Raw genomic sequence first — 24,849 nt, forward strand, 5'->3', positions numbered from 1 at the left:
TCCTCGATTAGAATAAAAAGACGTGTCAAAAGAACCAGGTACTGTACTTCAGCTAAACGTGTGTCAAACAAATCTAAATCTGCTACAGATCAACGTCCGAATATGTTTACAGTATATGAATTAAAATCGGCGTGTAAAAGCGCCTCATGACAAGAAAAAAGTAACAGTCGGGAATATAAAGATCCAAGGAAACAAAGGAAACACTGAGATGCATGTGCCGCGTCGGAAATACAGCGGGCAACGTGTAGTTATCAGAGTCTACCCTCGTACTGTATATCCCATACATAAAAAGTAATCCGCACAGTGAAGCGGCGGGCGGGCGGACTGAGGAGGGAGCCAAACAGGTTGGAAGGGAATGCAGATGGGGAATGGGGTTTGGTAGTAGGAGGGTGACAAGGTCAAAAGAAAAGTTTAGTCCTTCATAAATCAAAAGTATGGCTCCAGCCAAAAACTACAGAGCGCTTTCTTGCCTGAGTTCCTTCATGTGATTGATTCATTCATTCATTCAGCACTGGAAGTAGTTCAATCCGGACCGACTGCTTCAAACAAATTCCAGACCTCCGTCGTCACGTACGTGGTGGATCATTCCCAGTCACCTCAATATTGCTCTGAATTGTGCCTTGACAAATGAAGACAAGGAAAGAAGAGAGCGGGAGATGTTTCGCAGTTACAACTTCGTCGATTCTATTGCATTCTGAGAAGGAGGACCACCCATCCCCCAAACTTTGAAAATCATTCTTCATAATAATGAGTAATACTTAATCAAGACGTTTTATCATACAAAAGAAAAAAATTAAAAGAAATTGGCAAGACCTCATAGTTCCTTGCAATTTCTGCACGGTAAGGATTCCTGTCCGGTTTAGTTTCGTTTTAACGGTAGAATCTTCCACTCGCTCTTCTGAATGACTTATTTTGTTCCAGTTTGATCTCGGATATATTGTGCGGGGGAAACAAACACAGACACAGCAGTCTTCCTCTGGGCAGTGTAGCACCTCAGACGTTACACCACCGTGTTTCTCTGCCTGTACGGTGGAGGGGGGCAGTAAAGTCCCGGGTTTCAACGAGAACTCCGTCAGGTACTCGGGATTTTCTGCCACCACAGGTCGGATGCGGCCGTTCTGTTTGTAGAAAAACTTGGTGCTGCATTCCTGTAGGTATTCCGGATTGTGAAGCTTGGCTTTCGGAGGAAGACTGTGGTGCCAGTACTCGGGATTGTCGAAGGTTTTCTTGGGTTTATGGTCTCCAATACTGTTGGTAGGAACTCCATTGTTCTTCAGGTATTCTTTATTCTCCACCTTATTGTGGAATGTGTTGAGGTACAGGGGCTCGTTGATATACTCATCCTCTACCTTGGGTTGTCCATTAGGGGCACTTTGGTACCCAGGATTATCCAGTGCATGGACATCTCCATTCTTTTTGCGGGTAACAAAGGGGTTTTCCTCAACTGTTTTGAGATAATCTGAGAAGAAATGCAGAAGAATTGTTATCGGACAAACAAAAAACATATCTTCATGCACTGTAACAAAGCAATAATAATTCTTTTACAGCAAACATAACTCTCTTTTTAGAGCATATCAAATCATTAAATATGTGTGTCATGCCTGAAATATTTCAAGACCTTTCTGATTCCCACCTGACAGGGAAGTACTTCCACTAGGATGGCGGAAGGAGAAAAATAACTTACTTGGGATGGTGTGGTCACTGGCCTAAGATATGGAGAGAGGCGCTGATATCGCTGCACCCACCACACGACAAACCAACTCAGGATCCCAGATTAGGACCCGAGTGCAGCCATGCGACAGGTGCCACCTCAGCACCACACTAGTTTTGTTATGGTGGTTGGAGTACCAATCCTGCCACCGACCCCCAAGTTTTTCCCTGCAGGTTGGAGGGCCTACGGGCAGGGATGGATGCAGCTTAACATCATACTCAAGACGGAGCAACTGCAGGTGAAGGGCCTTGAAAAAGGGCCCAACAGAGCAGCGTTTACGGGATTCAAACCTCCTGATTACGGTGTGTAATAAAAAAACTTTTATTCAAAGCCAGGACTGCGTTGGGCATTTCTCAATGGTGCCCCCTTCCTGGTTACAATTCAAACCAAACAAATGAGCATCCATCCATTTTCCAACCCGCTGAATCCGAACACAGGATCATGGGGGTCTGCCAATCCCAGCCAACACAGGGCACAAGGCAGGAACCAATCCCGGGCAGGGTGCCAACCCACCGCAGGACACACACAAACACCCACACACCAAGCACACACTAGGGCCAATTTAGAATCGCCAATCCACCTAACCTGCATGTCTTTGGACTGTGGGAGGAAATCCACGCAGACACGGGGAGAACATGCAAACTCCACGCAGGGAGGACCCGGGAAGCAAACCCAGATCCCCAGGTCTCCCAACTGTGAGGCAGCAGCGCTACCCACTGCGCCACCGTGCCGCCCAACAAATGAACAACTCAGCATTAATACATAAAAATCTTAACAAAATTTAAAAATAACCCCCTTACAATGAGCCAAAAGCCACGGAATGAATGAATGTTGTTAATCGAGGGAGCAGCTCTTCTCTCCTATGGCAGAGTATTCCAAAGCCTTGGCCACCCATAAGCATCCGACATGTCCACGGAATACATAATAATAACTGACCCGAAGACCTGAGAGCCCTGGATGGTAAATATGAGCTCAACAATTTATCAAGACCCGTGCAGTCCCCTAAACGGGAATCATAAAATCTTAAAATTCACTCAATACTCCACTGGAAGCCAATGCAAGGAAGCCAAGACAGGTGTAATGTGATCCCCACCATTGCAGAACCAACTCAGAGGTGGGACAAAAATGACCAAGAGACACCAGCATAAAGAAAACTGCAGTAATCGAGGCACAAGGAGACAAAATTGTGAATAAGCTTTTTGCAGGTCATAGTATAACAAAAATGGCTGACCGTAGTAACAGCCCAAATTTGGAAAAAGCCTCTCTTCACCACAGCGTTTATCTGCTTATCACATTTAAGTTCAGTATCGCGGCACCAGTAGTTGAAATGAAGCGTTGAACACTTTACCAGTGCTGGCTACTCACTGGGCCACTATTTCTTTCACATTTAGTACAGACCTGCATCACTGTTTGGCCTTTTCTATGCAGGAGTTTACCCATAAATGCACAGAAATGACCACACTCTCCCAAACTCGCACCTTACATGAGACTAAAATATCAAGTCAATGGTCCCAGCTGATTTACAGTAATATTAGCAGAGTCACGTGCTGACTTCTGGCGCCATTTGTGTCCAGCCGTTGAGCCGCTTGTCCAATTGGCCACATGTCGGTCACAAAGTGCCCACGTCATTGCAGTTGATGCTCTGTGGCTCACCACTACGTATACTTTAACTGCTGCTATGGAGTATCACAGTTGGCTCCGGCACTGTATGTTGAACCTGAGGATCTTCTCGTAACTCCCACCTGTTATGATGTTAGTCCACGTTGGCATTTGCCAGTAGGGCAGCTTTTATGCCCCGTATCTTGTGAGTTTTGGTTTTTATTTTCCTGAGAAACCCAAATATCATATCATACATCACAGACTTGAACGGAGGCCCCCTCTGGGATTTTATTACGCTAGACAGTGCTATTAGGAATATGGCAGCCACGTGTCACCAGTAACAAAACACATGACTTGATTTTGTATCTGAGCCCCTTCTCAAATGACATTCCACGTGTACCTCACGGACCGAACGCTGGGTATCTGGAGAGTTCCTTTACCTGTGGATGGCTTGTCATGCATGGGCGTCATGTACCCATCCTCGTCCATTTCGCCTCGGAGTCCACGCTCTGCCAGGAATACAGTGGGGTCCGCACTGTACCTCTGGGCATTAGTGTCTTCTGATGGCCGAGGTGGCACCTGTTTCCTCAGCGTACCATTGCAGCGCGTTTCTTCAAACATCTCCAGGGCAGCCCCTTGCACGGTAGGCACCTCTGGGGCAGTGCACGGTGGTACTGGCCTTGCCTGGGGTGGGATTATGTCTTCGGGATGATATACTCCTTCACGGTATGCAAACTGGTTCTGAGGAGAAAGAAAGGAAGCAAAGAGAGATGAATGAAACGACCAGAAAGAAGCATCTTGGTTTTCAGGTTCGGTGTGTGTTTTTAGTGAACCGGTGAAGAAAACATTCTGAGCGTTGACGTAGAGTGCAGTAAACGTGATGTGAGCGGACATGTGTTTAAAACTGTTCTGAGACATGATGTGAGGGTCCAAAGACCAGGAGATGAATCACAAAACAAAGACCTTGTAGCACTGCACTATTTACCTTTACATCTCTGGACTGTCTGCCTCCATCATTTCATTTCATCCGTTGCTGTTTCATCATAGTGTGTGGTGTTTGTTAGTGGTTTGCGATTGTCGAATTCGCCGTAACGGGAGCTGCGGTGGGATTGTTGTATCATTTATTATTGTCTAATACATTCTTTAATTGCTGTTTTTATTACCGGTTTCCTTTTTTGTCTCTGCATGTGAGTGTGTGCGGGTCGGGCCGAGGCTGGGTGCGTCCCTGGAATCTCCACCCAAAAAATAAAAAAATTGTGAATCTTCACGGCACTGGACGGCTACAACTCGGCTTGGTGAAAGGTTAAAATGTAGGGTCATGCCAGGTGCAAAGGAGACCACCGAGTCCTTCTTAGTTTTCGTTTTCCCTGCCACGTCTTTTTTTTTTTTTCCTATCCTGCCACTTCAAGAATTCCTGCTATTCCACAGTCTTGGAAAAGTATGGATAAACTAATTTAGGACTTTCATACGAGTCCTTAGACAGACGTTCAACCAGAACACCGAGACGAAGTCCGCTCTTTACTGATCCCTTTCTCGTTGCAGGATCATGCAGGTTATTGTAAGTGATCTGAACACTCGACAGACATTTCATGCAAAGCAGACAGGCTGTAAACAGGGACACTCAAAAGCGTTAAGAGCCGTAAAGAGGCCGAGGGTTAACGTTACCGTGTTGGCCGTGTAACAAATCAGCAGTGTGAAGTCTTCATGCGCAAACATTCAGGGTTTCAGACTTGCGGCAATTCGTGTTATGGACAGGTCGGTGCTTTGAGCCTCACCATCACAAACGCCAAAGGCAAAGAATACTTACTCCAGACATTGGGGTGTAGGCGGGAGGAGGGCTGTGTCCATTTTGACTCTGTTTGGAAAGATGGAATGATAGTCATGAAGCAAGAGAAGAAGAAAAAATACTCAAGCGAAGGTTTTAGCAAAGGTGCTAAGGCAGGCAGTAAAGAGCGCCAGGCAGCGACAGCTCGGCCTTTCTCTGATGTTTCTAATCGGCTTGATGAAATGAACTGCGTGGTTCTGCGATCGAGGCGTCTCGTCTTAACGTAACACCAAGAACATAAGAACAATTTGGACGAGTGCAGGCCAATCAGCTTAGTATAACTTATCCGTTCCCCTTCCCTGAACTTTTGTAAGGACTCAACCATAATGTGACCGGTCACATGACCCAAAACTCAAAAAAGGGCTTTAATAGGAAAAGCAGGCCACGAGGTTTAACATGAGGCCTACAGGACTGGGCCAAGACAGGTGGGGAGAGGAAAACCAGTAAACCTCAGGTTTCAATGACAAACAAAAAAAAAATTAAAATGTTATTAACAAACAAAATTTCAAAATAGAGGCAGAAAAACTCTCTGAACAAGGTGACAAAAACCAAAAAGCAATAAAAAAAAAGCAAAACCAAGTCGATGATCCAGTGTATGAAACACAAAAACAGATCTGACTTCCATAGTAAAGATTAATAAGAAAAATGACCTCTCAGTCTGTGAGAGCCGAACTTAGAAAGCTGATGAAACTCGGAGTAGTGTTTGCTTGGAATAGAATAGAAGTTTCTCTCTTAGCTAGAGATTACGCTGTAACTTTCCCCCCTGCAAGTTAATATGAGATTGAACTTTCTCAGCTGTGTATCTGCAACACTGTGTGTGTGTGTGTGTGTGTGTGGAATTGTCGCAGTGCTAGCAGGGACTGAAAGAGTCGGGTACAGTTATCTGACTGTTTAGAAATGTATGACCAAACTTAAAGAAACAAACACATTAAGGTTTAAACAGAACTTTCGTAAACAAAACTTCTCTTTTCCTTGCTCTAGCAACCTTTTCTCTGTTTCTGTGTGAACTGTTTTACTTTGAATCTTTACTAAAGCTTTTAAAAACAAAGATATTTTGTCTGTGGAATCGTTTCAACGTGTCGGGCTATTGCCAGAATCCCACACAGCAAACTAAAGCTGCAGAACTTTGGTGAATTTGGGTAAACAGCCACACAATCCTCTGTCTGCCTTACAAAAACAACATTCAGTGTAATAAATTAGAAAACAGAAAAAGAGGTGAGCAAAAGAAGTGAAATTTACTCAAATATTACACAATAAGAAGTAAGAAAATAAAAATATATGGTGCCTTTGATATCTATTTATGTATATCTATCTACCTGCCTATCTATCGATACTTACATTGATATTTTTCAATATGTATTATCCTGCCTACTATACTAAAATATCTATCTGTTATATAGTGCCTTTCATATCTATCTATCTATCTGCGCCACCACCATCTACCCAAAGCACCATGATGTTCCAACAATGATGGATGGATTAAAAGCCAGAAGTCTGTATGACCATCAGCATCAAATGACTCCGTGAAAAACCCGAACTACAAAGAGGACTATTTCATTTATGTTAGGTAGAATGCCCAAAGGGGACTGGGTGGTCTCGTGGCCTGGAACCCCTGCAGATTTTATTTTTTTCTCCAGCTTTCTGGAGTTTTTTTTTTGTTTTTTCTGTCCACCCTGGCCATCGGACCTTACTCTTTTTCTATGTTAACTAATGTTGTCTTGTTTTAATTTCTTATTTTGTCTTTTATTTTTCTTTTCTTCATTATGTAAAGCACTGTGAGCTACTTTTTGTATGAAAATGTGCTATAGAAATAAATGTTGTTGTTGTTATCTATCTATCTATCTATCTATCTATCTATCTATCTATCTATCTATCTATCTATCTATCTATCTATCTATCTATCTATCTATCTATCTATCTATCTATCTATCTGTTATATAGTGCCTTTCATATCTATCTGTCTAACAGATAGATAGATATGAAAGGCACCATATAATTAGATAGATATGAAAGGCACCATATAATAAGATAGATAGATAGATATGAAAGGCACTATATAAGAAGACAAATAGATAGGTAATATGAAAGGCACTATATAAGAGATAGATATGAAAGACACTATTTAGTAGATAGAATGATATGAAAGGCACTATCTATCTATCCTGCCTACTATACTAAACTTAATATCTTTGTCTCTTATATAGTGCCTTTCATATCTATCTATCTATCTATCTATCTATCTATCTATCTATCTATCTATCTATCTATCTATCTATCTATCTATCTATCTATCCTGCCTACTATACTAAACTTAATATCTGTCTGTCTGTCTCTTATATAGTGCCTTTCATATCTATCTATGTTATATAGTCTTTCATATCTGTATGTCAGCCTAAATGTAATGAATTATTATTATTAATTATTTTTCTTTAGTGCCTTTTCTGTCTGTACATCATCCCGTGACCCACTGCTCTTAAATCTGCCTAATAGTTTGGCAGTACAGTAGGGATATCTATATAGCTGTTTAGCTTTGAAGGACGCTGACTAATCGGCGGATGTACAGATCCATACAGAGACCGACTTATATGATGGGCACTCTATAAGAGAAGGTATATGATAGGTTTGTGTATAAAACAGAAAGACGGACGTGTGAGGCGGACGTGTAAATTGAACGTAAACACAAAGTGCGCTGTCGGCTGGCTGTGTGTGGCTCTCCATTGTAGCACACCCACGTGTCACGGATTTTTGTCCATAGATGTGAAGGTGCTGTTGCCCAGGTGTTTGTTCTGTGATCTTGTAAGACCACCAAAAACAGGTGAACACTGGAAAAAGTCCAAAGCCCCTCACCAGCCCCTCTAATTATTAGCCGCCTTCCTCGTCTGTATGCCACAACCAGAGCTCAACACAAAGCCCACTCCTGAAGACTAACAACTGCACGCCATTACAAAGACGAGCCGTAAATCAGCTCTCAGGTTTGTGTTTTCTGTTACTGTGTTGTTTTTTTTTTCCGCTTCACAAATTAAATTAGTAGCACACCTATTTATAGTGCTAAAAACTTAAACTCATTTCCATTATCATTTGATTTTTGCATTTTTTTTAAAAAAACCCCAACAATGTCAAATGAGTACGTTGTAAAAAGTCAGACAAACAAAGTCCTACATTTCCGTGGAAAAACAACTAAGCTACCGGATCAAAATCCCAAGAGACTGGAACACATTGCAAAAAAAATAATATTTGAATAAAACACCTTGTAAAGTGTGCGCCTCATTAATAATCATTAAAAAAGATTCGCCCTCTGTGGGTGCCCCTGGAAGTCAGCACTTTGAAAGGTGAAAGCAAGTGGGCCACCCGTCCCTGCTGAGTTTAGGCAAACGAGAGTGGAGATGACTCGGCCCACTCATTTGTCACGAAGCCTCATTCACTTCTTCAGGTACATTTTTTTTATTTTTGCTCTTTTAGGTTGCAGGACCCGCACTTCTGCTTAACCAGTTGACTGCTCAGAGTTCTCAGACGTCTCCAAAGCCCAATTTGCCCGTTTTTTCAAGCCTTGTGTTATCCTTTGGGTTTTTCTACAGAGGGCTGCAGCAGCGGCCGTCCATGAGGTAAGTGGGCAGCACAAAAAGAAATCAGACAAACACCCATGAAGAAGACCACCAAACAAAGAGAAACGAGGAGGCCTTTTCACAATTAATAAGAATAAATACGTATTCATCTTAAAGAAAATGCTTGTGTTAGTGAGCCACCTCGCTCTGCCGGTGACGTCTCTGGCACGAGGTTGGCTAACATCATGGCGTATCACAGTAGCGGCGCCAGGATTTCATATTAGGGTGGGCTTAAATTTGTCATGGATGGGCCCTTGGTTATTTTATTACTGTTAAATATACATTCATTTAAAATTGTAATAATAATAATAATAATTCTTTGCATTTATATAGCGCTTCTCTCACTACTCAAAGTGCTTAGCGATTGCAGGTTAAGGGCCCAACAGGGCAGAGTCCCTTTTGGCATTTTACGGGATTCGAACCGGCAACCTTCCGATTGCCAGTGCAGATCCCTAGCGTCAGAGCCAACAAGTCCAAGTCCAGTTATACTCACGTAAATGGCGTTTTTACTCACACGTCTAGTTTGAATGGCTTTTGTCGAAATTGTTGACAAGTCCAGTTACAAATGGTGAATATACGTGGGCTGCTTCTCTTTTATTGACATGCCAGCTAACGCACACAGCCAAATGATATCCGTTATAATTTTGACGGGCGTGGTATTATAGCAGAGTACTGACGCCAAGTCAAGTTGGGGAGCAGGCACTGGTACAGCACGTTGCCACACCCTAGGCTCGGGGTCCTAGTTGGCAAACGCCCAGGGAGACATACAGTCTGGAAATGACCATCTATCTGCCGAAGCCCGGGTGTCCCCTTGTCCTGATCTAACAACTTGGGTCCTGTCAGCCCGGATCACCCTCGGGTAATCGCGCCACATGGCAGTAGTGCCGTAACGGACGCTCCCTCACAACGCAGGTCATGTGCCTCATTCGGGACTCCATGAACAACTGCTCATTCGACACAAAGTCAAACCATTGAATTTAATTGTCCAAGTGAAGCTCTTGCACTGGAGTGAAGGATCCTGGCTGTAGAAACATCTGCTCAAAGAAAGACCTTAAAGACAGGACTGAGGATGAACGGCTCAGTATGAAGCTGTTTCCGACCCTGGTGGTCTCCATTACTGGGACGGGAGTGCAGAATTTCAAGCTCACTTCCTGCTTCCACAGACCCCATCCCGTGCCGTTTAGCCGTCCGAGTGAAGCTCCTGCACTGGAGCGGAGAATCCCGAAGCGTCAGATCTCTGCCTGGCCACACGTACACGTAAACAAGACGACATGCGGGGACACGGCTCGGCACAAGGGAAGCAAACAGCGAGCTGATCCAATTATCCTTTAGCAAACAGCGCTCGCGATTTAGTGAAGACACAGCTATTTAAAAGCAATGCAAGTGGTAATGAAATCCGGGCCCCGGAGGAAGGAGCTCACAGAGCCGTGCCCTTTCCGCCATTCGCTTTGTTACAGAAAGTCTGGAAACAGACAACGAGAGCCGAGAGCACGCAGTTCAAGACGTTTCACTGAGGACGCGCTCAGCTTTTACAAACCTCGTAGAACTCTGCTGGTCGAATGATGGCGGCTGTTTCCTGCGGTGGTACTGTAAGTCCGGGGTCTCCTGGAGGGCTACCGGTGCTCATTATTGCTGTTAACTCGATTATTAATTCATTTACAGCACATTCACAAAGTACTTTTTGCTAAAATCATTTCAATTCATCTTTTCCCTCATCAAGCGACGCTCAGAAGCCCAGAATGGCTCAGCAAAAAAAAAAAAAAGGCAAATTTAATAAAAATAACAGTCTGTACTATCACATTCACAGACGTATTGAGACCCTTTGCTTTGGCTCAGGTGCATCTCCTTCTTTTGGTGATCGCCGAGATGTTTCTACACCTTGTTTGGGGTCCACCTGTGGTCAACTCGGTGCCCACACCTGTCTATAGGAGGTCCACCTGTTGACCAGCCCCAAGCCATGAGCTCAGAGGCACCTCTCGAGGTTTCTGACAGCACAGTGGCCTCCAGAGCTCTTAAGTGGAATACGTTTGGGACAACAGCAACTCGCCCCACCTCGAGCTGAGAGCAGCACAAGGGCTTTGGTAGGACAGGTGACCAAGAATGTGATGGTCACTCTGGCCGAGCTCCAGAGAACCCATTTGGAAATGGTAGAAACTTCCAGAAGGAGAACCAACACTGCGGTGCTCCACTAATCTGGGATTTAGGGCCAGATGACAAATGAAAGCCTGCATGGTGTTTCTAGGAAGACACCTAAAGGATTCTCAGGACCGTGAGAAACAAGACTCTGCTCTGATGACACCAAGACTGAACTGTGAGGCCTCAATCTGGAGGAAGTTGGGCCCTGGTCATCACCTGAACAATACCATCACAACGGTGAAGCATGACGGTGGTAACATCAGAGACAAGGAGACGAGTCAAGGCCGAGGGAGAGATGAACGGAGCTGAAAACCTGCGCCAGAGTGCTCAGGACCTCAGACTCAGGAACTGATTACTAATTAAGAAAGCGGATGGGCCGAAAACCTGAAGCCACGTGGCCCTCAACGACGCGAGTTTGAGACGCCCTCCCTTACATGAATATGTGAAACGGTCAGTCATTCCTCATCTCCTCTAGAATAAATATAGATTTAATGGAGTCATTTCTCAGAAAAGAAAATTGAATATAGAATATAAATATATATAAAAAAAATAGATCTATATAAATATAGAATACAAGCGGCTGAAATGAGTTTCCTCCGCAGGGTGTCTGGGCTCTCCCTTAAAGATAGGGTGAGAAGCTCATAGTAGAGCCGCTGCTCCTCCGCATCGAGAGGAGTCAGATGAGGTGGCTCGGGCATCTGATCAGGATGCCTCCTGGATGCCTCCCTGGTGAGGTGTTCCGGGCACGTCCAACCGGGAGGAGGCCCCGGGGAAGACCCAGGACACGTTGGAGGGACTATGTCTCTCGACTGGCCTGGGAACGCCTTGGGATTCTCCTGGAAGAGCTAGAAGAAGTGGCCGGGGAGAGGGAAGTCTGGGCATCTCTGCTCAAGCTGCTGCCCCCGCGACCCGACCTCGGATAAGCGGAAGAGGATGGATGGATGGATGGATATAGAAGTTCAGGTGAATGAAATGAGATCATGATACGGTATGTGCGACGGTGTGGTGTACAGCTGTGTTACACAACCACCACGTCAGCTCACTGGCCGCCATCACCGGTGGGTCGCTCACTGGGTCGCCGTGGGTTATTTCATCGCTACATTTCCACTCCCAGCACCAACAATCGATTAATTCAAACCCCCCCCAATGTGTTTCTTGTACCCGGATAACCAGAACTGCACACAGCACTCCAGATGGGGTCTCACCAGTGCATTCTATAGTCTGAGCAGAACGTCCCTCAACTTCAATTCAACAGTTTTATGGTAGGAAGGAGGTGGAAGGAGCAGAGGTTGTGAAGGCTTGGGTTCAACAGCCCAAAGCAAGGGAGAGTGCGGGCAGGATGGAGACGAGTGGCAGGAGGGATTTGTGATAGAAGAGTAACTCTAAGAGTGAAAGGAGGAGGTCCATGGTGAGAGCAGCTGTGTTGTACGGTTTGGAGACGGTGGCCCTGACGGGTGGCACAGCAGGAAGTGGCGGAGTTGAAGATGCTGCGATTTTCGCTCAGAGTACTGAGGGCAGACAGGATTAGGAATGAAGATATTTCGAAGGGACAACACGGGTACGTCAGTTTAGTGACCGAGATGACAGAGTCGGGACTGAGATTTGAGGTGTGGGCACGTGCAGAGCAGACATGAGGGGCACATCGGGAAAAGAACGTTGAGGATGGAAACGCCAGGCACGAGGAAAAGAGGAAGGCCAAAGAGGAGGTTTACGGATTTGGTGAGGAGGACATGAAGGCAGTCGGTGTTGCAGAAAAAGATGTCAAAGACATGGAGAGACGGAGACCGACGGATGATCCGCGGTGGTGACCCCTAATGAAAGAAGAAGAATCTTAGGGAATCGTAATCTCATCAGACATCAGCACTCAATGTCACTCACTCGGGCTAAAACCTAAAAGCGAATCAAACGAGCGTTACCATCTCTGCCTTGAGTGCACACAGACATCCATCCTGAGTGCGGCCCGCAAGTGCAAAATGAATAAAACCAAACACTTCAGCCAGACGCGGCTCAGACCACCTTGAACGGCACACGTCGCTCTGCTAATTAGTAAAACTGTTTTCAGCGAAGGCCATCTGTGAATTTGTCAATTCATGCTGGCAAGGAGACAAATCAAAATGAAACATTGTGGCGTCTGGCTTTGAGCACAGGGCCATCTCTCATTGTAGGACACAAGAGGGGCAATCGGACAGGTGGGAGCGAGACGTGGAGGGGCTTAAGGAAAAAACGGTGGGCTTGATATCGAGAGGGATGTCTGGGACGCTCTCTCTAGGGAGAAGTTCATGCATTCGGCTGGCGGGTTGGGGTGGTCTGCATGTAACTCTGATAGCTTGAACCCGGGGCCGTTGATAGTTATAACCGAGGAGGAGCCAGACAGACAGTGAGGTTGATGAAAGTGCTATTACAAAAAACAAAAGACTTCAAAGAGTGCAGTGCCAATCTGTAAAGAAATCAATAATCCATAAAAGCAGGGACTTCTTGTGGAAGTTAACATCAATCCATAAATAGAACAAATATTTCCAATAAACATGAGGTGAGGTCTTCTTTTTAAAACATGGGCCCCGGGACTTGATTCTAAAACCTGGCGGCTCCTCAGCTTATCCCTTCAGGACATTTGTCACAGGAGGAGACGCCCGCCGACAGGCGCAGTCGACCACTAAAACATCGCCAGACCTTCAGTGTCCATGGGGCACCAGGCCGAGCCGCACACACGTCCTCCTCCACATGACGGGCCGCTCTTACTCCCCAGCGTCGCTCAATTCACGCCGGCCACACGCTCCTCACTCCGGGGGCTCACTCCTGACCACCCGTCTCTCACTCTCCTCCTTTAACCGCCACTCTCCGTTGTTCTCTCTATTGCGCACCACCCGCACTTCAGAAGAGGTCGTCCACCTGAAGCTCAGCGTGTTCAGGCCTCGCCACTACTGGGATGGCAGACCGTCCAGGAAAAGCTTGGGTTGCTGCTGGAAGAGGAGTTGGTGATGCCAGCAGGGGGCGCTTATTACCCTGGGATCTGAATGTGGATCCCAATGCCCCAGTGCAGTGACAGGGACACCGTGCTGTAAAAAATGGCGACGTCCTTCGAATGAAACGGAAAATCGAGGTCTTGACTCTGTCGTCATAAAAGATCTCTGGGTGTATCCTGATGACCTGCCGAAATTGGCCACCACGGCCTGGTCATTCAGAAAGCTTTTGATGAGGTGCCACATGAGAGGATGGGCATCAAATTGAAAGAAGTGATGTTTGTAGGTGGGTGCAGAATTGGCTCAGATGCAGGAAGCAGAGGGTGATGGGGTGAGGAACCTCATCAGAAATGGGTGACGTTAAGAGTGGTGCCCAGCAGGGGGCAGTGTTACAGCCGCTGTTATTCTTAATATATAGAAATGATTTAGATAGGAATATAAGGACAAGATGGTGAAGTCTGCAGGTGATACCAAGATAGGAGGATTAGCAGATAATTTGGAATCTGTTATATCATCACAGAAGGGCTTGGATAGCAGACAGGCTCGGGCAGATTTGTGGCAGATGAAATTTAATGTCAGTAAATGTAAAGAATTACACAAAGGAAGTCAAAATGTGAGGTTTGAATACAGAAAATCAAAAGTACGCCTTATAAGAAGGATCTAGGAGTCGTGGTGGACTCTAAGATATCGACTGGCAGACAGTGTTCAGAAGACATGAAGAAGGCTAACAGAATGTCAGGTTATATAGCGCCTTGATGTATGCCTTGACTCAGTACAAGTCCAAGTGCTTAACTGAAGCTTTATAACACACTGGTGAGACCTCGTCTGGAGTGCTGGGTGCAGTTTGGGTCTCTGGGCTACAAAAATGACATAACAGCACCAGAGAAAGCCTAGAGAAGAGCAACTAGGCTGAGTCCAGGGCTACAGGGGATGAGTTAGGATTAAAGATTGAAGGAGTTGAAAGTTTTATCAGCTTAATGTCAGTAAATGTAAAGAGTTACACAAAGGACGTCAAAATGTGAGGTTTGAATACAGAAAATCAAAAGTACACCTTATGAGAAGGATTTAGGAGTCGTGGTGGACTCTAAGATATTGACTGGCAGACGGTGTCCAGAAGCCATTAAGAAGGCTAACAGAATGTCATGTCATATAGCGCCTTGACGTGTGGAGTCACAGGGGGTCTGCTCTAATTCTGGCCCCCTAATCATCCCCTGTCTCTGATTGGCTAACTGTCTCTCACCACCTAACAGCTCATGTGTGTGGCGAGTGTACTTGGTCTGAAAATGGCTGCCATGGCATCATCCAGCTGGTACTCCACATTAGTGGTGGTTGAAGAGCCCCCCCGTTGCTATGTAAAAGCGTTATATAAATGTAAAGAATTATTAATATTATCTTCCTGCCTGAAACTCTCTCAGAGGTCACAGTCACCTCCTGAAAACTGGGCCACAAGTCCTAATAGTTTCCAGCACGGCGTAGAGAACGGCAGACACGTTTTAAATGGCCTTTGTAAAACCAAGAGAGCGGCGGAATGAAAAGAAATTCTGTACCTCTTTTATGGGATTACACAGGCGGGTGTAACGGGGGGCTTACGCGGAACATTAAAAGGCTTAGCTCAATGACAGGCTCCCTTTTGGAGCAGCCACGGATAAACTTGGTGAGTCATCTGGCGGCACGGTGGGCTTAAGTGCTGGCAATGGACGGGAACACGGAGATCAAGAACAACAGGCCAACAGGGACCCCTCTTAATGGGAATCTGCCCTTATGTACAACACAGACAGATGTGAACACACACACACACAGACGTATGTGGCACAGCCTCTCTCTCTGCCCGTGTGTGTGACGCGTATTCTGCATGTGCTGTACGCTTATCTGTGAGTCCCCACCTAATCCAACGTCAGGTGTCTAGACAGTGGATTCTATACAACTGCAGCTCACCGCAGGACTTCTACACTCGCGTTCACCGGGTTAACCTAACATGGTGGTCTTCAGGGAGGGGGAGGGAAACCAAGAAAACACCTGCAGCTGACAGTGACTGGGCCGCGATCCAAAAGCCAGAACCGATGCCACTGCGTCAGTGTGCCACCCTGTATATGCCAGGGTCCCGTCTGCCTTCTCTGTGTGGTGGTCAGAGAGACTGAGGAGGACCCTCTTAAAATGGCCCGCGACGGCACCCAAAGCGACCCGATGCCCCTTATTATCAAATCTGTTACCGACACCTGGTGAAAATGTCATGTCAGTAGCGCCATTACACGTATACTTACTGAGACAAACGTTGACGTGTTCAGGACTTGTCTTACCCGCCGTATGCACACGACATGTCACTTGACGCGTCTTGAACTGCGCGGCTTGTCTACTAAACAGTAAATCCGTTTCGGGGAGCGTGCTCGATACTTACGCCCTGAGTCATTCCACTTTATTACACAGAACTCGTGGACTTGTTTGTTTTCATTTCTTTGTGTGTGTGGATTACTTGTATTAATTACAAAATAGCCGCGCTTGACAGCGGAGAAGTAGTGTGTTAAAGAAGTTATGAAAAAGAGAAGGAAACATTTTAAAAATAACGTGACATGATTGTCAATGTTAACAGAAATAAGGAATGAAACCGCCAAAAGGAGAGGTCAGTTCTGAAAGTTTCTTATGGCATAATGTGTGAGAACCACCAAAAAGAAGACGTTATTTTCAAAAGTTCATTACAGGGCACGGCGCGAAATGAAACCTACTTAACGTTTGTAAGTTCAGTGTGAAGGATCAGCATGGGAAATTTGGGCTTCCTATGTACAGTGGAACCTCAGGTCATGAACATCTCGGTCCATGTACAAATCGGGTTACGACCAAAAAGGTCACTAGACTTTTGCATCTGTTCACGACCACACACTCGGGTGACGAACAAGTCAGTTTCCCTTCCGGTTCGTACGTGCCGATGACTTCCACACGTGTTCAGTCTCTCCCTGAGCAGTGAGCGAGAGAGTGAGAGAAAGAGTGAGAGAGAGACAGAGAGTGTGAGAGAGAGAGAGAAAGAGTGAGAGAGACAGCAAGTAAGAGAGAGAGACAGAGTGAGTGAGAGAGAGAGAGAGCGAGTGAGAGAGAGAGAGAGAGCAAGAGAGATAGAGTGAGTGAGAGAGAGATAGAGAGAGAGAGCAAGTGCGAGTGAAATAGAGAGTGTGAGAGAGAGCGAGTGAGAGAGAATGTGAGAGAGCGAGCAAGAGAGAGAGAGCGAGAGAGATAGAGTGAGTGAGAGAGAGAGAGAGCGAGTGAGAGAGAGAGAGAGAGCAAGAGAGATAGAGTGAGTGAGAGAGAGATAGAGAGAGAGAGCAAGTGCAAGTGAAATAGAGAGTGTGAGAGAGAGATAGAGAGAGAGAGCAAGTGCGAGTGAAATAGAGAGTGTGAGAGAGAGCGAGTGAGAGAGAATGTGAGAGAGCGAGCAAGAGAGAGAGAGCGAGAGAGATAGAGCGAGTGAGAGAGAGAGAGAGAGCAAGTGCCAGTGAAATAGAGAGTGTGAGAGAGAGAGCGAGTGAGAGAGAGAGAGCAAGTGAGAGAGAGATAGAGAGCGAGTGAGAGAGAGAGAACGTGAGAGAGAGTGCGAGAGAGCGAGAGAGATAGAGTGAGTGAGAGAGAGATAGTGAGTGAGAGAGAGAGCAAGTGCGAGTGAAATAGAAAGTGTGAGAGAGAGAGCGAGTGAGAGAGAACGTGAGAGAGCGAGTGAGCAAGAGAGAGCGAGAGAGATAGAGTGAGTGAGAGAGAGAGATAGAGTGAGTGAGTGAGAGAGAGAGAGAGAGAGCGAGAGAGAGAGAGCGAGTGAGCAAGAGAGAGCGAGAGAGATAGAGTGAGTGAGAGAGAGAGTGAGTGAGAGAGAGAGAGAGAGCAAGTGCCAGTGAAATAGAGAGTGTGAGAGAGAGAGCGAGTGAGAGAGAGAGAACGTGAGAGAGAGATAGAGAGAGAAAGAGAGAGAGAAAATGTGAGAGAGCACGAGCAAGAGAGCAAGCGAGAGAGAGAGAGCGAGCAGAAGTAAGTAAACATTTAGTTTACTATTACGCTGTGTAATTAACTATTTTTGTGCTTTAGAATCTTTAAAAATATATATTTACTTACAATCCTATGGGGGAAATTACTTTGGGTCACGACCAAATTGGGTTAAGACCAGAGTTTTGGAACAAATTACGGTCGTGACCCGAGGTTCCACTGTATATTGGAAGTCGCACAAATACTGAGGAGGGGTTTCCCCCTCTCTATATATACAGTTTAGGGGGTACACCCATTCCCCCCCCCCTTTGGGTGTTGCAATAGGACATGAAACAGACCTAACTTTTATAAGTACACTGGAAGTAATGAGCTTGCGAAATTTCAGCTTCCCACCAATATGGATAGTGTGAGAATTAGTGAGGAGTCAGTGAGGGCTTTGCCTTTCACATGTAGAGATGATTGCTTGACGTATCGTAATGAACCACATGTGTGCAGTGCTGGTTTGAGAGCCAATCAGGGCACACGCATTTCGGCAAGCTGTTGGGTGGCACTGCCTGAGACTGGCAGAGGTTTGGGTACGGATGTGTACAAATACGCTCCATGCTTAGGGCTAAAGCGCCACACCCTTGACGGTGGTAATGAAATAATTTCCGGTATCCTCACCGTTTGTGGTTTGCAGGTGACGCTGGACTTGCTGAATAAACTCTCCGTGCTGATATGTGTTGTTGTCGCGTGAGCAGTTCACTCACCAATTCAGAGGAAGCAGGCGACAATAAACTCTACGATATGAACATAACACACACAGCTACTGCCATATCGATATTTTCAGAGCTGGGTATTTATCGTCTTCTTAGCCTTTTCCCCGCATACTGGATTGTGTCCCATTGTACGTGACTAACAAAATTTGATTTGATTTGGACAGCAGCTTTCACAACAGAAGCACAGCCATCGTTGATCGGCCCAGCAGTGTTTGCTTGAGAAGTGACACTACTGAAAACAACAATTAAAAATCAATCAATAATTTGAGCAAAGCGACCGATATCAGTCGAGCAAATGGCAGTGGAGCCTGGAGCAGGGCATCTTACAGGACGGCTTTTCAAATGTGCTCGTCACTGAAATTTACCACAGTCGAGTCCTCAGTCTACTAGAATGGTGGCAAAAACACATCGACTATGGAAAGGATTGAGAATTTCAAGACGACAATCCAAACGTACATCAAGTTACTTCCCTGTTTGCACTCAGCACTCCTGTACGAGATCTGAATCCGGTCAAAGAAATTCACTGTGGCGCCTCACTGCATATCTAAAATGGAGGCATGCAGGGCAGGATAAGCAGCAGAAAGAGAAAAGCGTCAGAACATCTAAACGGCCACCTACCCGATTTGAGTCCATTCTTGGCCTCGAGGTGTAGACTGGAGGAGGAATGTTGAAGGCCTGAGGTACCAGGTACTCCTCGGCATCCATGACATCTTCGAGGCCTTCTTCATCCAAGAGGCTCTGGAAGAACTTGCTGTCATTGGGGCTTGGCAGTTTCATGCGGTCATCACCCTGAAACAGAGTCCACAGTTAGAAGTGGATGGCTTTGGTGACTCAATAGAGATCAGAATGAGGAGGACACCCCAAACAACAACACCCCACTCCCGCATGCAAAACCAAATGGGTGTCGCACGTCCGAGAACGGGGGTCCTCAATCACAGTCCTGGAGAGCCGCAGTGGCTGCAGGCTTTTGTTTCAACCCGATGGCTTAATAAGAACAGCTTATTGCTCCAGTAACACTTCTGTGTCACTTTAGTGGTCTCGCTTATTAAGATTTTGAACCCTTGTTACTTATTGTAGTCTTCAACAGCTCTATTCTTGGTTTTTAATTGCTCCTAATTAGCAATAAGATGCAAATGACAAACGAGAGCAGCATTTCTCCATTTAGTTTGTTACCATTTACACCTCTGTGTGTATTTATCATGCACTATTAGGTTTAATTAAATACTTGGAAGGAAAGTGAAGAGAAAAAAGTGAAGGACTAAGAATTACTCCTCCATTTTAGCCTTCAAATCATTTGGATGATATCCTTAGAAAGGGCAAGAAAATCAAAGATATGAGAATGACCTGACATGGCGGAGTTAAAGGATTGCTTTCTAATTAAGCAACTGGGTTGGAACAAAACCCTGCAGCCACTGCGGCTCCTCCAGGACTGGGATTGAGGACCCCCGTCCTAGAAGAAGATGACGTTGCATTTATACAACGGGGACGGGGGGGCACTTCAACTACCACCAGTGTGCAGTTTGTGTGAAGGTTTCTTATTCTGACTTTGTTTTATTAATATGCCATGTATCAAGCTGTGATATTTCATTGTTTGCTATTTATTGTCCTTCTGTGATGAACCCCATCCCTAAGATTTCTGGTCATGGAGACGCAGCTACTCGGGGCTAAGAAGCGGATACAGGAAGTTGTGCCAATTACGAGAATCAAGAGTGACGTGTGATTAAGTCGGTTTGTCTACCAGTTTCCACCCAATCCATCCAATCCTAACTACAAGGTTCTGCTGGAGCCAATCCCAGCCAACACAGGGCGCAAGGTAGGAAACAAACCCCGGGCAGGGCGCCAGCCCACCACAGGGCACACACACACACACATCAAGTACACACAAGGGACAATTTAGGATCGCCAATGCACCTGATCTGCATGTCTTTGGACTGTGTGAGGAAACCCATGCAGACACGGGGAGAACATGCAAACTCCACGCAGGGAGGACCCGGGAAGCGAACACCCAGGTGGTGGCTCTGAGGTTAGGGATCTGCACTGGCAATCGGAAGGTTGCCGGTTCGAATCCCGTAAATGCCAATATGGACTCTGCTCTGTTGGGCCCTTGAGCGAGGCCCTTAACCTGCAATTGCTAAGCGCTTTGAGTAGTGAGAAAAGCACTACATAAATGCAAAAAAATTATTATTAATTAAAAATTATCCTTACTGTGAGGCAGCAGCGCTACCCACTGTGCCACCCGTCTGTTTTGTATTCCTAAACCAAAGTATATTGAAAAATGATGTTCGACGTGTGTCTTCACTTGGGTGCCGGTGTCTTTTCATCTCCTGGTTTTGACCGTTTACATTACTGGTCGGTCATTTCTCAGTCCTCTTTGCTCAGGCAGGACACAATAAAGTCGAGACACGAACAGCCGCTAGTCAGAAATCAAAAGGCGCGTTGTCACCACAACTACAGTAGCTTGAAACTGGTAACGGCATCAGACGGAGATTTGCCAGTCAAAGCCCAGACGACCTTCAGCCCCACGAGTGCACACACTGAAGTTCGAGGGTCGAATCTTAAAACCAAATAACTGAAGTGCAAGACTGTGGCCAAAATTCGACTTCCCAGAAGCTGCAAGGTAGAAGGTGTACTGCCACCAAAATTAGGACTACGGCAGTCGGCTACCACAAACGTCGGGACTTCACATCCTACAAGATTCAGAAGGTAGAAGGCCACCAAAAACTGGAACTCAACAGTGTAAGTGAAGTCAAAATGAGAACTGCAGGCAATCAGAACTCAAAAGCTGCTCAATCCCCTAGTGCTCAGGCTGAAGGTGTCTGACTGCTGGATCCTCAATCTCGGACGCTGCAACCAATGCAAGGAAGAGTTATAATGTGAAGCATCCATGACGGGGCTCAAAGTGCCCTTCTGAGAGGAAGGCCTTAGCAACAGTGAAGTGTAACACGGCAACAAAGTCACAAACGACATGGCGACGTGACGCACCTAACAATCAACGATGATAAAATCACAGCCGACAATGTCTGACTGCGTATGCGGTATGTCTGGGGTCCCACATGATTACATCATCCTGCACGCGGTACGTGTATCTCAGCGCCCCAAAGCCATCTCGATGGCAGACCTGTTCTGTACGTTCTAAACATATAAAACATTTACTGTATAACAGTGGGGGCTTCGACTCGTAGGCAGCGGGACCCAATCCCTGGAGGGTCTCTGGAGCGTCGGCCCACCGTAAAGAGACACACCCCAGTGTCCCATATGGCTCTGTAATGTAATGACTGTGATATGATAATGAAAAGACGGTAATTAATGAATTAATAATAATTAATTTTTGTATTTGAATTAATGAATGTGATGTAATGGCTAAACGTAATGACATTATCACATTACAGTCATTACATTAAAGCCATTACATCACATTCATTAATTCAAATACAAAAATTAATTTATTAAATTATTAATTAATTAGTCTTTACATTATCACATTAGTCATTACATTAAAACCATTACATCACATTCATTAATTCAAATACAAAAATTAATTTATTAAATTATTAATTAATTAGTCTTTACATTATCACATTAAAGCCATTACATCACATTCATTAATTCAAATACAAAAATTAAATTAATTTATTAAATTATTAATTAATTAGTCTTTACATTATCACATTTCAGTCATTACATTAAAACCATTACATCACATTCATTAATTCAAATACAAAAATTAAATTAATTTATTATTAATTAATTAGTCTTTACATTAATAAATTAATTTAATTTTTGTATTTGAATTAATGAATGTGATGTAATGGCTTTAATGTAATGACTGTGATGTGATAATGTAAATACTGTAATTAATTAATAATAATTTAATTTTTGTATTTGAATTAATGAATGTGATGTAATGGCTTTAATGTAATGACTGTGATATGATAATGTAAATACTGTAATTAATTAATAATAATTTAATTTTTGTATTTGAATTAATGAATGTGATGTAATGGCTTTAATGTAATGACTGTGATATGATAATGTAAATACTGTAATTAATTAATAATAATTTAATTTTTGTATTTGAATTAATGAATGTGATGTAATGACTGTAATGTGGTGTTGTCGCATAGCATCCTACTTCACAGAACCTGCATATTAATGCCAGTCACGTAATTAACATGAAAGCCCCCCGTATTAATATTCCCGGATGTCAGGAGCCGCAAACAACAAAGCAGCAGAGAAAACTCCCCCAAAACGAACAAACCGACCCCCAACTGCAACAACTACACAGGAGATGATACGAGGCGGCCTTTCTCAAAATTCACTCCAAATATGCTAAATTAAAATGGGATAAAAATGTCACTGGTGGACAGCATTATGCACAATAAAACAAATGTTTCAATTCCTATCACAAAATCATTTTTGAAGCGGCACAAGTCTTTCGAATCAGCGTTGACTGCGCCCCTTCATTCAAAGCAGCGTCTTTTCCCACCAAAGTTCTCTTTCAGAGTTGATGGCTAAAGTCTCAGATTTGACACCTTTATAGCAGAGGTACAACTGTTACAATTACACTTTATAGAAATGTTTTTTTAAAATGTCAATAATAAAAGCCCCTTCTTGTTGCTCTCATGAGTCTACCATAACGCCTTGAAGTGCCCTCCTTCACTCTTTCCACGGCTATCCAGGGTGTTTAAAAGGCCACTTCTGAAATGTCACTGGTGGCTGATATTTTTTGTACCTTGTCACATACACACGTGTGCCAGTGAGTTTCGAGGCGTGTGATAACCCCACCGGGGTGAGAGGGGGCGCTGTTGCTGACACAGTCTTTACCTTCTCTCTCCGCCCAGTGAGGACACTTAGCTCCGCCCCTACCGCCCCTATCTGGTTTAGTGCACCATAAGAGGCCTGGCTGCCCGGGAGGAGGAGGAGGAGGAGGCATCTTCTTCAAGCAGAGTGACCCGCTGGACGGACCTCCAGGAATCAACTCTTAATTCCACAGCAAAGAGCTGAGTACTTCTGTTGTTATTCACACGGGACGGCTGCTTATAAAGACGCTAAGAGACGTGGTTTATGTTGGACATCCTTTAACTCAACGGGACGACCCGGTTGGTGTCCCAACTATTCATCTTTTCCACAAACCTGTCCTTCCTGCACCCGGCCACAACCTCCAGAGCAGTAATAATAATAATAAGAAGTGTTTACATTAATATAACACTTTTCATAGTGAGTGTGGAGGTCACTTCAACACCACCAATGTGTGGCACCCACCTGGTTGATGTCACAGCTGCCATTTTTTGCACCAGTCCACCCACCACAGGTGGTGAAGCAGTGACCGAGAGAGATGGGGGGATGATTAGGAGGCCAGAATGACCAGGCCATGGTGGGCAACTGAATCTTGACGGTCAGAATATTTCTATGAATGAGAGATCTCAGTTTTTGGTTTTTAGTAAATACGTCGTCACTTTGTCATTATGGGTTACTGACTGATGGGCAAGAATGGCAGAGGTAGCCATTTAAAAGTAAATCTACAAGACAGTCAAGTGTGCAGAATGTGATCTGAACTACAGATAAGCACATCGTCGGTCCATTCGTGATTCCAGCTGTGAAACAGGCCGGGCTTGGTTTGGTTTTACTCCCAGGCTGACCTTCGTCACGTCACGTCTTGCATGGGGCTGCCATCACACTCAGAACCTTACAGCAGTTAAACTGCTGCCACATAAACACGTTCATCCAAAAAGCGTCTCTTAATTCCACTTCAGTGTGTCAAGGATTGTAGCGTTACCTCAGTCCACCATGATGGGCAGACTCTCAGCACAGATTAGCGCAGGAAACACAAAAGGTGAGACAAACGAGAAGATGATCAAAAGCAAGAAGCCACCAACACTTTGAAGTGAACTTTCAAATTAAGGAGCAAAGGGCCTCATACAGAGGATGGCATCTAAAAATACTGTTTCGACAATTACTCGTTAATGGATGACAAGTAAAGGGTTGACTTAAATGTTTTCATATGAAACAAATAGGCACGCGATTGTGAGATGGAATTTCAGAGCAACTCTGACAGAGCAGAAGAGAAGAGACCTCACCTGTATGACCAGGTAGCGCTGCGGATCACGGGCCATCCTGCAAAATTCAGCTGCCAGTTCTTTGAACTTCGGTCTGCTGTCGGCATCGATCATCCAGCCTGCAAGTGTAACAAGATATCAAGTGACTGTCACCAGCACACAGTGGCACCAGCGGTATGTTAAAACTGTGCAGTCTATAAAAAAAAAAATAACACAAAGCCGAAATACGCGGTGCACCCATC

At 45.0% G+C, this 24,849-nt stretch overlaps 1 protein-coding gene across 1 annotated transcript in view; it reads right to left on the reverse strand.

The window, feature by feature from the left end:
- Positions 1–909: 909 nt before the first annotated feature.
- Positions 910–24,849, reverse strand: part of LOC114656393 (receptor tyrosine-protein kinase erbB-4-like) — an 833,421-nt gene continuing 809,481 nt past the window's right edge. The window contains 6 exon segments of the mRNA XM_051930298.1: positions 910–1,039; positions 1,041–1,459; positions 3,751–4,051; positions 5,118–5,165; positions 19,170–19,340; positions 24,629–24,726. Coding sequence (XP_051786258.1) covers positions 1,001–1,039; positions 1,041–1,459; positions 3,751–4,051; positions 5,118–5,165; positions 19,170–19,340; positions 24,629–24,726 — 1,076 coding nt within the window. The 3' untranslated portion in view covers positions 910–1,000.

Source organism: Erpetoichthys calabaricus, chromosome 8, assembly GCF_900747795.2.
Source record: "Erpetoichthys calabaricus chromosome 8, fErpCal1.3, whole genome shotgun sequence".
Classification (NCBI taxonomy): Eukaryota; Metazoa; Chordata; class Cladistia; order Polypteriformes; family Polypteridae; genus Erpetoichthys; species Erpetoichthys calabaricus.